Raw genomic sequence first — 16102 nt, forward strand, 5'->3', positions numbered from 1 at the left:
GGGTTTGAATAGTATGCTCTGACTGACCATCAGTCTGTGGATGAAAAGCTGTACTAAAATTCAACTTGGTGCCTAAAGCCTTTTGCAAACTTATCCAGAACTTAGAAGTAAATCGGGAATCTCTATCTGAAACAATAGACACAGGTGCTCTGTAAAGTCGAACTATCTCGGCTACAAAAATATTCCCTAACTTGTCCATCGAATAAGTGGTCTTGAATGGTAAAAAGTGAGCAGATTTTGTAAGTCGATCAACAACTACCCAAACACTATCATGACCACTCTGCGTACGTGAAAGTCCCGCTACAAAATCCATGGTGATGTGCTCCCATTTCCACTCAGGGATAGGAAGCGGCTGAGAAAACCCTGCAGGTCTTTGATGTTCAGCCTTAATCTGCTGACAAACTAAACACCAAGATACAAATTCAGCCATCTCACTCTTCATACCTTGCCACCAGTAATGATCTCTCAAGGTACGATACATCTTCGTACTACCCGGATGCATAGCATAAGTTGAACAATGAGCTTCTTCCATGATCTCCTTTTTCAACTCTTTAATATCGGGTACGCAAAGTCGATATCCCATAACTAAAACTCCATCATCTTTCACCGCAAAATCAGTTCGTAAGCCTTTTTGCACATCCTCTTTCAACTTCAGTAACTGCAAATCCTGATCTTGCATTTGATGAACTTTGTCAATCAAAGTCGGCCTCACTTGAAAATTAGCTATCAAAGCCCTGCAATTTTCAACTTCCAATTCAACTCCCAAAGATCTCAGCTCGATCAATAAAGGCATATATGTCCCTCGCAAGTGAGCTATAGAGCTGGAAGACTTCCTATTTAGCGCATCAGCTACCACATTTGCTTTGCCCGGATGAAAATCAATAGTGCAATCGTAGTCTTTAATCAGCTCAATCCATCTCCTCTGTCTCAAATTTAACTCTTTTTGAGTAAACAAATACTTCAAGCTCTTGTGATCAGTGAAAATCTAGCATGTTGCTCCGTATAAATAATGTCTCCATATCTTGAGTGCAAATACCACTGCTGCTAAATCTAAATAATAGGTTGGGTAGTTTTGTCATGCTTTTTAAGTTGCCTAGAAACATAAGCTACTACTTTCCCATGTAGCACACAACCCAATCCTTGACTGGATGCATCACTGTATACTACAAACCCTTCATTACCCGATGGAAGTGTAAGAACTGGTGCTGAAGTAAGTCGTGCCTTGAGTTCTTGAAAGCTCTTTTCACAGTCATCATCCCACTGGAACTTAGCATTTTTTTCTAGTTAACCGTGTCAGAGGAGTAGTAATCTTGGAGAATCCTTCCATAAATCTACGATAATAGCCAGCTAATCCAAGGAAACTTCGAACCTCGGTCACATTTGTAGGCCGTTCCTAATTTACAACCGCTTCGATCTTTTGAGGATCAACATAAATTCCTTCAGCTGATATCACATGGCCTAGAAATACTACTTTATCCAACCAGAACTCACACTTGCTGAACTTGGCGTACTCCGAGAATACACTAAAATGTCGTTAATGAACACAATCACAAATCGATCCAGATAAGGGCGGAATACCCTATTCATAAGATTCATAAAAGCTGCTGGGGCATTAGTCAACCCAAATGGCATCACCAAAAATTCATAATGTTCATAACGAGTTCTGAATGCTGTTTTAGGAATATGGGCCTCTTCAATTTTAAGTTGATGATATCCCGAGCGCAAATCGATCTTAGAAAACACATTCGCTCCCTGAAGTTGATCAAACAAGTCATCAATACGAGGAAGTGGATATTTATTACGCGCTGTAACTTTATTCAACTGCCTATAGTCAATGCAAAGTCTAAGAGTACCATCATTTTTCTTAACAAACAAAACCGGAGCTCCCCACGGAGACACACTAGGTCTAATAAACTCTTTATCCACTAATTCTTGCAGTTGAATCTTAAGTTCCTTTAGTTCAGCTGAAGCCATCCTATACGGTGCTATAGATATAGGAGCCGTCTCAGGGACTAAATCAATAGAAAACTCAATCTCTTTGTGAGGTGGCATCCCTGGAAGTTTATATGAAAATACATTTGGAAACTCCTGGGCTACTGGAATATCCTCCAATCTCAACTCCCGAACTTCAGTATCTATTACGTGTGCCAGATAAGCAGAGCAACCTTTTCTCAGTAAACGTCTTGCATCAATGGCCGATATGACACATGAGGGTAAAACTCTACGCTCACCGTAAAATTTCACCTCAATTTCTCCTGGCTTATTGAACACAACTTCTTTTTTGAAACAATCCACAGTAGCATGGTGAGATGCAAGCCAATCCATGCCCAAAATGGCATCGAAATCTCGAATGTCTAGAATAATTAAATTCGCCCTAAATTCATGCTTACCCAATTAAATCATGCAATCTCGATACACCCTCTCGGCAAGCAGTGACCCTCTGGTAGGTGTACTAACAACTAAACCATAATCCAACAATTCAGGCTCTTTCTCTCTATGCATAACAAATGTACGAGAAATAAAAGAATGTGTGGATCCAGGATCAATAAGAATATGAGCATCATGGCCAAAGATAGATAATGTACCCATAATAACTTCTAGTGTAGCATGAGCCTCCTACTGTGTCAAGGCAAAAACTCGAGCCTGAGTACAAGGTCGACCAGGTTGACCTCTCTGACTTGGAATAGTGGCCTGACTCTTAGATATAGAACCCCCTGTTTGCATATCCCTTTGACCCTGAACTGGTCCAGCATGAGATTGATACTGCGGGGCTGTCCCTCGAGCAAAACTATCACCCTGAGATAAAGTAGGGCAGAATCCCCTTATGTGTCCAGGCTGACCATACAAATAACAAACTCTGTCTCCAACACGACATTGGCCCTGATGATTGCTGCCACATGAAGGGCAAGAAGTCTACTGGAAACTCCTAGAACGATCATCACGATATCCCCCACCACTGCGGTCATACTATCCCTGATTCCTGGTATTACTCCCCACTGATGGTTGTGCCGAACTGTAACCGGCGGCCTGTCTCTGATCTCCCCTGCTACTTATACTCTGATTCTTTTGCACACCAACAGAGTAATTTGTATGTGAGCCTCTCTTCGGCGGTCTGCTGCTCGAGCCACCCTCTGTCCAACTCTGGCTACGTTTTTTGTTTCAGAGCCTGAACTCTACGTCCCTCAGAGATATTGTGTTCTACTCTCTTAGCTGTCTCAACTACCTCAGCAAACTCAGTGTACCGTGATGCTGTCACAGTTGTACGAATTTCAAATCGGAGACCCTCCTCAAAACGCTTGCATCTCTCTCTCTCATCACCAACTGCTGAAATGGCAAATCTAGAAAGATCCAAAAATTTCTTCTCATACTCTTCTACTGACATAGATCCTTGAACCAACCGAAGGAATTCACTCCGCTTAATATCCTGATACACAGCTGGAAAATAATGATCGTAGAATTCCTTACGAAAAATAGCCCATGTAAGCGCAGCATGCCCTTGGTATCTACGCTCTACTGTTTGCCACCAATGATAAGCCCTATCTTCGAGTAGAAAAGTGGCAAATGAAAGTCTATCCTCCTCTAAGCATCTCATCATATCAAAAATACGTTCTAATTTAATAAGCCACGACTCTGCCTCAGGTGGATCTTCAGAACCATTAAAACTCTTGGCCCCTAAACTTCGTACACGCACGATAGTATTTGCATGACCGACATGCGGATGAGTCTGATTCTGTACCATTGTAGTCACAATCTGAGCTAATCTATCAATTGACTGCTCAATGTTCGGAGCATTTCCTGGTGCTTGTTACACAACCTCGTGCGTAGAAGACTCAACTATTCCCTCGTTTACGGGATCATTTTCCCCCGCAGGTACATCTCCTGGAGTAAACCCAGCTACTAGCCTAGTACGGCCACTACCATGGCCACGTCCGCGGCCACGTCTACTGCTACGACGAATCATGATGGTGCCTACAAAATATTAAGTCTGACTTTAATAACAATAAAACTTATTCTATTTACGACAGTAAAGTCTACAGAATCTATAACAATGCTCTGATACCAACTGAAACGACCCGCCCCGCACCCCCAGGGCGAGTCTATCTAAACTCGTAAAATCGAATCGATAATATTTATGATATCTAAGAATTCTATTAACATTTCGGTAGAATCTCCCTTATAAATAAAATATTCCTAAACCTGCAATTTACAAAGCAATACTCCCAAAAATAATTCAATATCCATCCATCCTTCATAACCAACTTCTCAAGTCAACATATCAAACATCATCCAAATCAATGGTTATCCTTAATTACAAAATATAACAAATAAATACAATTCGCAATAACCCAAAAATCAAAATTATTAAATCTACGACTCCTAGCACCATCACGTGGCCACAATTTCAAAACTAACATTCGTTGCTAGGTCGACTGATATACCTGCAAATCTCCTGGGGGGAAAATATAATAAAAACGGGATGAGTATAAAACTCAGTGAGCTCAGTGAGTGGATAGTAGTTTTTTAAAAAATAACTTTATTTAAAATGATTTAATCTTTCTCAAATCAATTTCTCAAATCAATTTCATCAAAATCTCACAAGAACTTATATCAACTTATTTAATTCAAATCAGTCACTGAAATACTATATTACATAAATCTGCATAAAATCGATGGAAACATAATACTTATCATATCAAATACTGAATACCAAAAACTATCATCAAACAAGTACCCAGGGGAATAATCTCATCATATCCGGACCTCGACGGACGGGCAATCACGGAACCACTGTAACATATGCACTCCGATTTTTCTTAATAAAGTGAGTGATTTAATTTTTCCTCTTCGCTTATAATTTTTAAATTCGTCACGACAATTTATCGAGATAAATTGAGCCGACGAGTTCTCCCGTTTCTGACTACCTCACCGGCCGTGCTTGGTACCGATCTGAAGTTTGGAAGCCGACCGTCGTATCCCCGCTGTCCTCGTCGCCGGAAACCGACCAGAACGCCGGCGATTGAGCTCGGAAACTCGTAGCTTAAACCCATTTTCGCCGCCGTTGATCCCGCCGGATTTTTGACGCACCACCACTTGGAACTGGTTCCTCACGTCTCCAGCATCATTTCCCGACCAACCACGACCACCAAGGACGCCGGAAAATCACCAAACGATCACCGGAAAGTTTCAGATTTTTGGAGCTTCGATCCGCCGTCGTCGCCGCGCGTGGGAGGACACCGCCGGCACCACTAGACTCACCAAGGCCGGAACTATCAGACCTAAGCTCCCCGTCGTCGTTGACTGAAGTCCGGTCACCGTTGACCGACAGGGGCAATTCGGTAAATTCATAAAACTTTGGGGTGAATTTGTAATTTTATGTAATCAGTGGACATTTTGGTAATTTACGCTCCGGGGGTAATTTCGTAATTTTCTGACATTGTGATTATTTATGTGATCTGAATTGAGGACAATATGGTAATTGAAGATTCTAAGGACAATTTGGTAGAATAATGAAGTTTGAGGATAAGTTGGTAAAATATTGATGTTGGGGGTATTTTGGTAATTTTGGCATGTAGGGGCATTTTGGTAATTTTGTACATGCGGGAATAGTTCATCGTTGATAGATATTCGTTTCGAGATTTATTATATTAAATTGGTTGTATTTCAAATTTACGGAGAATGATTATGGCGTTTCCTTGTTTAGGAGGATCCGCGAACGAGAATCAACCCGCGGACGTTGTTGATACCGAGTCTAGACATCATCACTGTGAGTGGAATATACGAAACCTATGTTCATAGTATATGCTGATTTCATGATACAGTGCAGTATGTTTTGATAAATAAGTATTTGATGCTCGATTTAATGATTTTCTAGAAAATTGATTTTTATCTATGTGATGGTATTTATTGTTATTGAGCATGAGTTTGATTAATGATTTTACTATCGTTTTTGAGTAAAGGCATGATGTTAGAATAGAGCAGATTCGAGATATGTTGAATAGAAAGAAAATGAGATTTCAGATGAGATTATGTATATGAGTATGAATGTTATTTTTGAAATCATTAGACAGTACCCTTCCCTCCAGATACAGAGATACAGAGAATATGAGATAAATACAGAGATACAGATAAGATGAAATACAGGCTTTTGGGGCCCGTCTGAACACACATAGAGGCTTTGGGCCGTGTGTTTGGGCGCTTTTGCCTTTTGGGGGCTTCTGCATGCAGTACAGAGATATGAGATATGAGATTGAGATTTTCCCCATCTATCCGTTGTAGCTCCGGGGCATGATGGTTCCCTGATTGCCCGTCCGTCGAGGTTCGGATATGATCAGAGTATTCCCCTGAGTACTTGTTTGATGATAGTTTTCAGTATTCAGTATTTTATATGATAAGTATTATGATTCCATCGATTTTATGCAAATTTTGATGTGATATAGTATTTCAATTTAAATAAGTTTGTTTAAGTTCTTATGATACTTTGAGAAATTGATTTGAGAAAGATTAAATCATTTTAAATAAATGTATGTATTTTTCAAAATTACTATCCACTCACTGAGTTCACTGAGTGTTATACTCATCCATCTTTTATTATATTTTTCCCCCCCACAGGAGATTTACAGGTACATCAGTCAACCCAGTAACAAACGTTAGTTTGATATTGTGGCCACGTGATGGTGCTAGGAGTCGTGGATTTAATTATTATAATATTTGGGATTTTTGCGAGTTGTGTTTATTTATTATTTTATGTAATTAAGATGTATTCTAATATTAGGATGATTTGGATGATATTTGATACGTTGATTTGAGAAGTTGGTTATGGAGGATGGTTGGATATTAAATTATTTTGGGAGTGTTGTTTTGTAATTTGCAGGATTTGGGTATGTTTTATTTTTAAGGGAGATGCTGCCGAAATTTTTATAGAATTCTCAGATTTTATAAATAGTATCGCTTCGATTTTACGAGTTTAGATAGACTCACCCTGGGGAGTGCGGGGCCGGTCGTTTCAACCATCATGCCCCGGAGCTACAACGGATAGATGGGAAAAATCTCATCTCATATCTCATGTATCTCAACATCTGTATCTCTGTAATCATCATACTGCATGCATAAGCCCCCAAAAAGGCAAAAGCGCCCAAACACACGGCCCAAAGCCTCTATGTGTGTTCAGACGAGCCCCAAAGGCCTCTATCTCATCTCATCTGTATCTCTATATTCATCTCATATTATCTGTATCTCTGTATCTGGAGGGAAGGGTACTGTCCAATGATTTTCCAAACAACATTTATACTCATATACATAAACATATAATCACATCTGAAATCTCATTTTCTTTCTATGCAACATATCTCAAATCTGCTCAATTCTAATATCATGCATAAAATCATTAATCAAACTCATTTTTAATAACAATAAATATCAACACGTAGATAAAAATCAATTTCTAGAAAATCATTAAATCAAAGCATTAAACACTTATTTATCAAAAAATATTGCATTGTATCATAAAATCAACATATACTATGAAAATAGATTTTGTATATTCCACGCACAGTGTCGATGTCCAGACTCGGTATCAACAACGTCCGCGGGTTGATTCTCGCTCGCGGATCCTCCTAATCAAGGAAACGACATAATCATTCTCCGTAAATTTGAAGCGCAACTAATCTTACATAATAATTCTCGAAACAAATATCTCTCAACAATAACTATTCCCGCATGTAAAAAATTACCAAAATACCCCTAGATGCCAAAATTACCAAAATGCCCCCAACATCATTATTTTACCAAATTAATTGTCCTCAATTCAGATCACATAAATAACCACAATTTCAGAAATTACGAAATTACCCTCGGAACGTAAATTTACCAAAATGTCCTTAACGACTTAAATTACCGAATTACCCTCGAAATCTCAAATTACCTCACTGCCCTAACTTAAAATTACCAAATTATCCACTGATTCCATAAATTACAAATTCACCCTAAAGTTTTATGAATTTACCGAATTGCCCCTGCCGGTCAACGGTGACCGGACTTCAGTCAACGACGACGGGAAGCTTAGGTCTGATATTTCAGACCTCGGTGAGTCCAATGGTGCCGGCGGTGACCTCCCACGCGCGGCAACGGCGGCAAATCAAGCTTCCAAATCCGCGAGCTTTCTAAGTGGCTGATCGTCAACAATCCGACCATTTCAGGTGACGAGGTTGGTCGGAAAATAATGCTGGTGACGTGAGGAGTAGAACCCAACTGGACGTGTGCCCAAGCTCCGGCGAAATCGACGGCGGCGAAAACGGGTCTTGGCCGCGAGTTTCTGAACTCAATCGCCGGCGTTCTGGTCGGTTTCCAGTGATGAGGACGGCTGGGTTATGACGGTCGGCTTCCAAGCTTCAGATCGATACCAAGCTCGGCCGGTGAGGTGGCCGGAATCGCGAGTTATGGCCGGGTCAAGGTCGCGGGTTCCGGGTCGGATCCGGGTCAAACTCAGGTCAACTCTCTCTCTCTCTCTCTCTCTCTCTCTCTTGTCCTTCTCTCTCCTTCCTTTTAAAAAAACAGTTTCCCCCCCCCTCCCTTTCTATATACAAAACCCAAATTCTTCTTCCTTTTTTTTTTTAACTTAAGCTTAATACAAATTAAGCTTATACCGGTCCCGAGACGAAAATAAAATCCGACTACTCGAACTTTTAATCACGATAAATTTATCTCGATTTAATGTCGTGACAAATAAAATTAATATCGAAGAGGATAAATTAAATCACACACTAAAATCAAAGTGCATATGTTACAAGAACTAAATTACACATGAATTGAATAATTTAATGTTTTATTTTCTTTAATCGCATGCACTGCCGAAAAAAATTCCAATATGTGCCATTACACAGTTGGAGGTAGAAATAGGTAGGGTAAATGGTTTTAGTAATTAAGTGTCCTTTAATAAATTATTCTCATTTTTTGCGGTGAGATCTTTTGATTTCCTATTTGTTGCGACTTCTCCTCTAGTTGCCATCGCATTTTTGAGAAATTTTAGAGAATATTACAGGTATTATATCTATTTAATACATGTATGGTCTGTGTGCACTAATTAAATATAACTACAAATTGCATGATAATTTTTAAGGTGCACAAATATCATAAAATAATTAATTAGGTGTAATATTTTTAATGTATTCTAAAAAGTAGAACCTTTCTCTTTGTCTTAATTTGCTACTTCAGTTGCAATCTATTATCTTTCTTCTTTATTGTTATTATAACTCACGAACTTTAAAGTTTGAACTCAAAACCTTAGCTTTAAAATTTGTCCAATATACAAATGTGCGGATGTCTTTATTCTTTTTCTTTTATTTTACAATTTGCTTGCTGGACTTAGTAAATGTAATTACTTAGTAAATTTAATTTTATCATTTTAAATGACCATTTATTTTAAATATAGTATGTATTCGAAAATATATTATATGATATATTAGTAAATTTATATTACTTGTATTACATCTGCCTAAATACTCGCAAAAACCCACAGATAATTATGCTTGTGTCATTACCTTTCCAGATGGGTACATGGACGGAAATATTTATGTACTTTGTGTTTACATATTGAATACAAGTAAATAGATGTTTTCAGTCAATTTCAATTATTACTTTATCTCTTTTTGCCAGCAACGCTTGCTGACATAATTGCCCTTTGCTGTGCTTCTAAAGTTGATATTCTGTCAATTTTTTTTGTAATCATTTTTCTCAGACCATGTTTTAAATATATGTGACAGGTCCATGTTGAACTGAGGAAATGGCTTAAAGACAATGTCAACGCTGAAGTTGCAGCATCAACTAGAATCATCTATAGGGGTATCATTTCACTACTTTATTAGCTATTAATTGTGACCACTATTTAAAATTAATTTTGTGCATGTTGTAATCGTTATTAATATATATGGAGCCGGGCATGGGCTTATTGAAGCTAATGGCTGGTCTTTTTAGAACATTTTCTTGTACAGGCAAAGTAATAAATAGCACCTTACAACTAAACATACAATATTATTACTCCAACCTGTTTATTGAACTTACTTTGGCCTTTTCTGTTTGATATCAAGGAGATATATTCTCATGTATATGCTTCTGAGATAAGCATTCTTTTGCTCTGTTAGGTGCTTAATATTTTTTCTTTTGCAATAATAATTTTAGTTCGATTGGTTCTTAAACAGTTCCAAATATTTAGAAAAATGAAAGTTGCGTAAGGATATAATATACAATGCAAACTATTGAAAATGGATCCAAGAACAGAATTCTCTGCCACTGATATTTTATTCAGCTTAATTAATTAGAGGAGTAATGATAATGTTGTGAACCAGGCCTGCTTTTGTATTCCTCGTTTATAGGTACTAACAGACTCATCGATATTATCAAGTTTCCACTCATCAACATTTTATAATTAGATGTCGTTCATGATTTATCCTATAGGTTCATTTTGTAGTATACCACTCGGTTTAATGCTGAAGCTGTGAAAAACTTTTTGTACACTCTCAAAAATGGCAAGATACCGAAAAAGAAATTTAATTGTAGGTTGTCCACTGAACGACTGACAAGTGTTTGTTATTATTTAGGCATTTCTTCCACTTTTATTTTTGGGGTTGGAACAACAGAATGAGATATATTTTCACAGCTACTTTCAAAATATTTAATGACAAATGCATCATCCAAAAAGAACCAGCGATTTTGAATTAAATTTTTATGGAGCTCTGTTGTTTGGCTGTATTAAAGCTTGATGACCTTCGGAGATATCTAATATATATCTCCAGAATAGGAAACATATTTATCTGTTGTGCTTCTCTATATGTGGTTTGGGGTGGCAGTGGAAATGGGGAGAATATGGTACTGCATTCTATTGTCTCTTTGATATACTTTTTTTTTAAATAATTAATTCATATTAATGCTTGGTGTACTTATTTGTGCTATTTTCTTGTCGGTTCTTGCTTTTGGAATTTCCTTTTGCATTAGAAGGAAGGAGGAAGTTCGTTTTATTATGGGCGAGTTTGGTTATGGCTACTTTTTAGGATGTGTAGGAGAGAAACAAAAGAATATTTGAGGAAAACACGTGAGGATATTTTTGTATATTTAGGAGAAAGTGAGGATCTGGGCTTCTCATTGGGCTTCCATTCCATTTTTTCAAAGTTTAATGAGTCTCCTTTTAATTCTTAGCAACTGGCAAGAAATGGCAGCAGCCTGAGAAGGAGAGTTTTAGCCTTTTCATAGATTTTGTGGAGACTTTCATGTTTATACTCTTGGCTATAGTTTGTGCGCTGTCATATTAGTAATAGAGTTTCAAATCATTTGTCCATGATTTTCACAGGATATGTGCTAGATAGAAATAACCATAATGTTTTGCATGCCTAATTTAAGTTGCATAAAAAACATGGAGTTTTACTTTAATAGATAACTCTTTATATTATAGGGTTGGCTATATTCATTAATGTTGCACATGCAGATTGAGTTTGAATTTGTAATGATTTTGTTGCATCTAAAACTTACGAGTTTTACTGTAGTAGTTAATTCTTTTTAACATTAGTGCTGGGTATATTCAATTGGTGTTGCATATGCATGTTGAGAGAAACTGCTCGTCTTGGGAGTTTTGCTGGGTATTTGTTGAGAATGGGAGTTTATCTACTGGAATTTTACTGAGAATATGGGAGGAGTTCTACATTACAACGTTTGCTAGAATTAGCTTCTTAATTACTTTGGATGTGTTAACTATTGCATACAAGTGTTTTCGGATGATGTTATTAATACAAAGTGTTTTTGGACTTGATAAAATGTATAATTTAATTTTTGGTTCATATTGCATTTATGATTGAATTTCATATACAAGAACGCATAAATTTAAATGAAATATTTCATAATTGCTTTCAATATAAATTTAGATCCTATGACAGAAAATATTAATTATAAATTAAGTCACAAAAAAAATAATTTATGACAGAAAACATCAATCATAAATTCCGTCATAAACTAAGTACTCTACCCACTAAAATTATCCATATGATAATTTACACGTGAAAATCAATTTTCATGTCAAATTTCAAAATTGAAAAAAAAAATTCCTGCCAAAAATTAATTAATATATTCATTTTTTTATGACAGACATATGACATCTAAACATTATCATAAGTTAATGACATTTTTTTTCTATCATAAAAGAGTGACAGGTACATAAATGATGGATAATTTCATTGTCATCCACCCTGCTTTGTGATAGTTTTTTTCCGTCATCTGTTGCCAGTTTTCTTGTAGTGTATTACCCTTCTTAATAACCTCAGATCCCTTGACAATTTTCATCTAACTAGATTCCATCTTAACACTACATCCTATTTGATTAAGCATTTCCAGCGAAATTAAATTCCTTTTCCGATCAGGCACATACCTAACCTGTCTAAGTTCCCTAATGATACCATCATGTAGTTTGAGATTAACATTGCCAATTCCGAAGATCTGACACACAGTACAACCTAAGTCTAGAACTCATTTACCATTTTCTTTGTTGTATGTGGCAATACATTTTCTAGCATGTTTATATCCTCCATCTTCTGCAACAACTGCATCTCCATTTTTATCCTTTTTCTTAAGCTTCCTTTCTGGGTAATCCTTCTTAAAATGCCCCTCTTTATGCATAAGAAACACTTCAAGTTCTTAGGCTTTTCCTTGCTTCTTTTTCTTCCTTCTGGCTTTGCTTTTGCTATTAAACCTTCACTAGAGCCATTTCCAAGGCTTTCTTGCTTCCCTTAAAACTCCTTAGTGCTAAAAGTTGACTTTACCTCATCCAGAGACAATGCATGCCTGCCATACACTAAAGCATCAACAAAATGTTCATAAAACTTGGGCAGAGAGCTTATTGAAAACAATGTTGTATCCTCATCGTTCAATGTTGCACCTATAGTTTCTAGAGTGCCGCACACTTTGTTAAACTCATCAAGATGATCATCAACGGATAAGCCTTCAATTATTTTCAATATGAACATTCTCTTTTTGATGTATAATCGGTTAGCAAGAGATTTTTTCATGTATATGCTCTCTAATTTGGCCCATAGGTCAACAACTTATCGATTCTTTGGCCACTTTCCTTATCACTGAGTCTGCAAAGCTCAAGATTATTGTTTCCCTTGCCTTCCTATCAAATTCAGCAGCCTGTTCAGGGGTCTTTGAAAAGGGAACTTCCTTCTCTTCCTTCTTGGTGACTGGTTTAATAACATCTCCAAGGCCTTGTGTAAGTAATGCCTCCATTTTTACTTTCCACATATTAAAGTCATTTTTACCATTAAGCTTCTCAAGATTGATCTTTGGATTAGCCATATTTGGATCTTGACTCTATAATCCTAGCTCTGATACCACTTATAGTGCTCCGATAACCCAAAATACAGAGCTATCAAAGCACTGCCCAAGATTGAGGTCAAGAACAACCAAATTGCATATGATGATCAGATCAGTCTTTGATACCTTTAATTTTAAACCAGAAACTTCAATCAAGGTTTCTAGGAATCAAAGAAGTAAGAAACTCAACAAACACAGCAAACAACACACAGAAGAAAAAAATTCAATTACGTGGTTCAGTTGTGCTGTAAACACAACCTACTTCCACGGGAGAAGCCACCATAATGAGTATTATTATTGATTCAAGTCAAAATTATAGAGCTTTTACAGAGATGAATACAAGAACAAAGTATCACACTCCACTCTCACTAAGATCTCTCTAGAAAGTTCTCGATTTCATGCATTGAAACCTACTCAACAATCAGCTCAGATATTAGCCGATACGCAACCCAGTTTTCACAGATTACAGCCACGTGTATAATGGCTTTGTAACTGATTTGATTCCCTTCGCACATGCATCCCCACACGCCTCACTAAAGCATGCTTAAAACGATGTTGAATGATGTCGTTCAAAGATATAAGTTGAGCACATGACTCGCTCGTGACTGGTTAAAGCATTATAACCATTTGAAACGCTGTCGTTTAATGACCCCAAGTTTTGAATTCATCAATTAGATCCACACTTCTAATGTTTGTCAAGGGGAAGAAAGCAACAAGGTTGAAGCCAAAACAATATAACCTTTTGCTGAATGACACTACTCTTCGTGATTTGTCGGGAAAAAAAAGAAAAGAGGAAAAAAGAATCATAATGAATGCTAGCTAGTAGCTATTTATGCAACAACGGAAGCAAAGAAGGTAATCAATAATAGATGCATTTTATCACAGTACTATCATATGTACAAATAATAAAGGACAAAGTTCCGACCAAAATTTTATACTCAAAAGCAACCAAAAAAAAATAATACATATATAATAATGAAGAATCCAAGAGAAACAATCGCAATAAAATATTGCAAAAGTCACTGGTGAATTTTTTTTTTAAAAAAAGAGAGGTTTGGAAGAAAATAGCTAAAGTTGAGTTGCGAGGATAAAGAATAAAACGAGTATAGTGGCAAAATGGTTGAATAAAATAAATTAAAAAAAATTTGAGAAAACGACCTTGCCCACGCCTTCAGCTTATGTGCCCACGTTTTTTGTAATTATTTTGTACACAGAAATGGTTTTCTTTTTTGAAACATAGTGCATCCTGCACAATAATGTTAGAGCTAACCATATGTTGGAATTTGGATGAAAATCAATAATAATACTCATTATGGTGGCTTCTCCCGTGGAAGTAGGTTGTGTTTACAGCACAACTGAACCACGTAATTGAGTTTTTTTCTTCTGTGTGTTGTTTTCTGTGTTTGTTGAGTTTCTTACTTCTTTGATTCCTAGAAACCTTAATTGAAGTTTCTTGTTTAAAATTAAAGGTATCAAAGATTGATCTGATCATCATATGTAATGGCTCAGTCAGTCTTGAGTCATTTTATTGTAGGTGTCTTATAGTGCTATATTAAAGAACAAAGCACTTGTAAGAGAAAATGCATCCCTCGCACAACAAACTCTATTTTTCATGTTCTACAGTTCCTTACCCATTTAAAGAACGCATAAATTGATATAATAAACTTAAAACGTACCTGAAAGAGTAAAATCTGCACTTAAACTCCACATACCTGAAGTCCCTAATAGAGAGATTTAACTTATATTAGTTCCATTGTGTTCGCACAAAGAATTGCTTTTGTACATTTAACTTGCTTCCTCACTTCAGCTATAGCCTTGGCAGACTTCCTCACTTCAGATTTAATTTGTTTATTGAACTCATCTGCAAAGTATTCAACCAACAATAATTCCATATTCTGACTGCCAAGTTCTGCATCTCATCTAATATCCTTAACCTGCAAAATTGTCAAATATCAACTAGCATCAAAAAGTAATTAGATATGCAGAACATAACAAGTGGCACATAAAGATTGTATGGAGCACCGATGAAGTGAAGAAAAATAATGCTACGGGAATAATAACCACTCAACTCATATTGCATGCTTATATCCCAAGATTATTTAGTCAAAGGGTACAAATACTTACAAATAGCTTATGAATCCATCATAATGGCTATCAAATACTATTGTTCTAACTATGGTATCAGAGGCTTCCAATTCATATGATTGCAGCTCTCTAAATCGCTAGATTTCCGCTTACGAGCCCCCGCTAGCCTCATTCCTGTAATGAAATTACAAAATCATTTATCGTTTCCAATTCACCTTCTCTTAATCTAATAAATAAACATATAGGTTCTTGCAAGCTAATTACAAGTTTTAAATCTTTTCAAAAAAAAAAACTACGAGTTTTAAGAAAGAATTACCTACTGTGTCGGTTGATTCGATCCGCACAAGAACAAATCAAAGTGTCGCGAGATTTGTTCTGATTTGATATATACCTTAACTTTCAGCACCGTTAACTTTCGATTGCACTTTGCCGCGATGATTATAATTTCGCCGTCGATTGCCCGAAAGTGAAAGGCCATATTCATGTTCTAATCACTAGAGGTTTTTAATTCCCACAAAAATTGCAATCCTCTAATTCTAATTTTACGTCTTCATTGCTGTCTCGAGATCAATTTTCTGCAGAAATCAGTGAAACTCTAATCAATTCTAAGAAATTTCTGGAATCTACGCTCACTGAAATGCTATAAGATTAGTACTCAACCAGCTGC

The 16102-nt window shown here is 36.8% G+C and overlaps 1 protein-coding gene across 1 annotated transcript; it reads right to left on the reverse strand.

Annotated features, from left to right (window-relative positions):
* Positions 1–2616: 2616 nt before the first annotated feature.
* Positions 2617–3739, reverse strand: LOC112096967. Its single transcript, XM_024181219.1, has 2 exons — positions 3150–3739; positions 2617–2890 (listed from the first exon to the last, which is right to left on the reverse strand). The coding sequence occupies exons 1-2, from the start codon at positions 3737–3739 to the stop codon at positions 2617–2619; spliced, it is 864 nt and encodes a 287-aa protein (XP_024036987.1).
* Positions 3740–16102: the final 12363 nt, after the last annotated feature.

The sequence above is a fragment of the Citrus clementina genome, unplaced genomic scaffold, assembly GCF_000493195.1.
Source record: "Citrus clementina cultivar Clemenules unplaced genomic scaffold, Citrus_clementina_v1.0 scaffold_7, whole genome shotgun sequence".
In the NCBI taxonomy this organism is placed as follows: domain Eukaryota; kingdom Viridiplantae; phylum Streptophyta; class Magnoliopsida; order Sapindales; family Rutaceae; genus Citrus; species Citrus x clementina.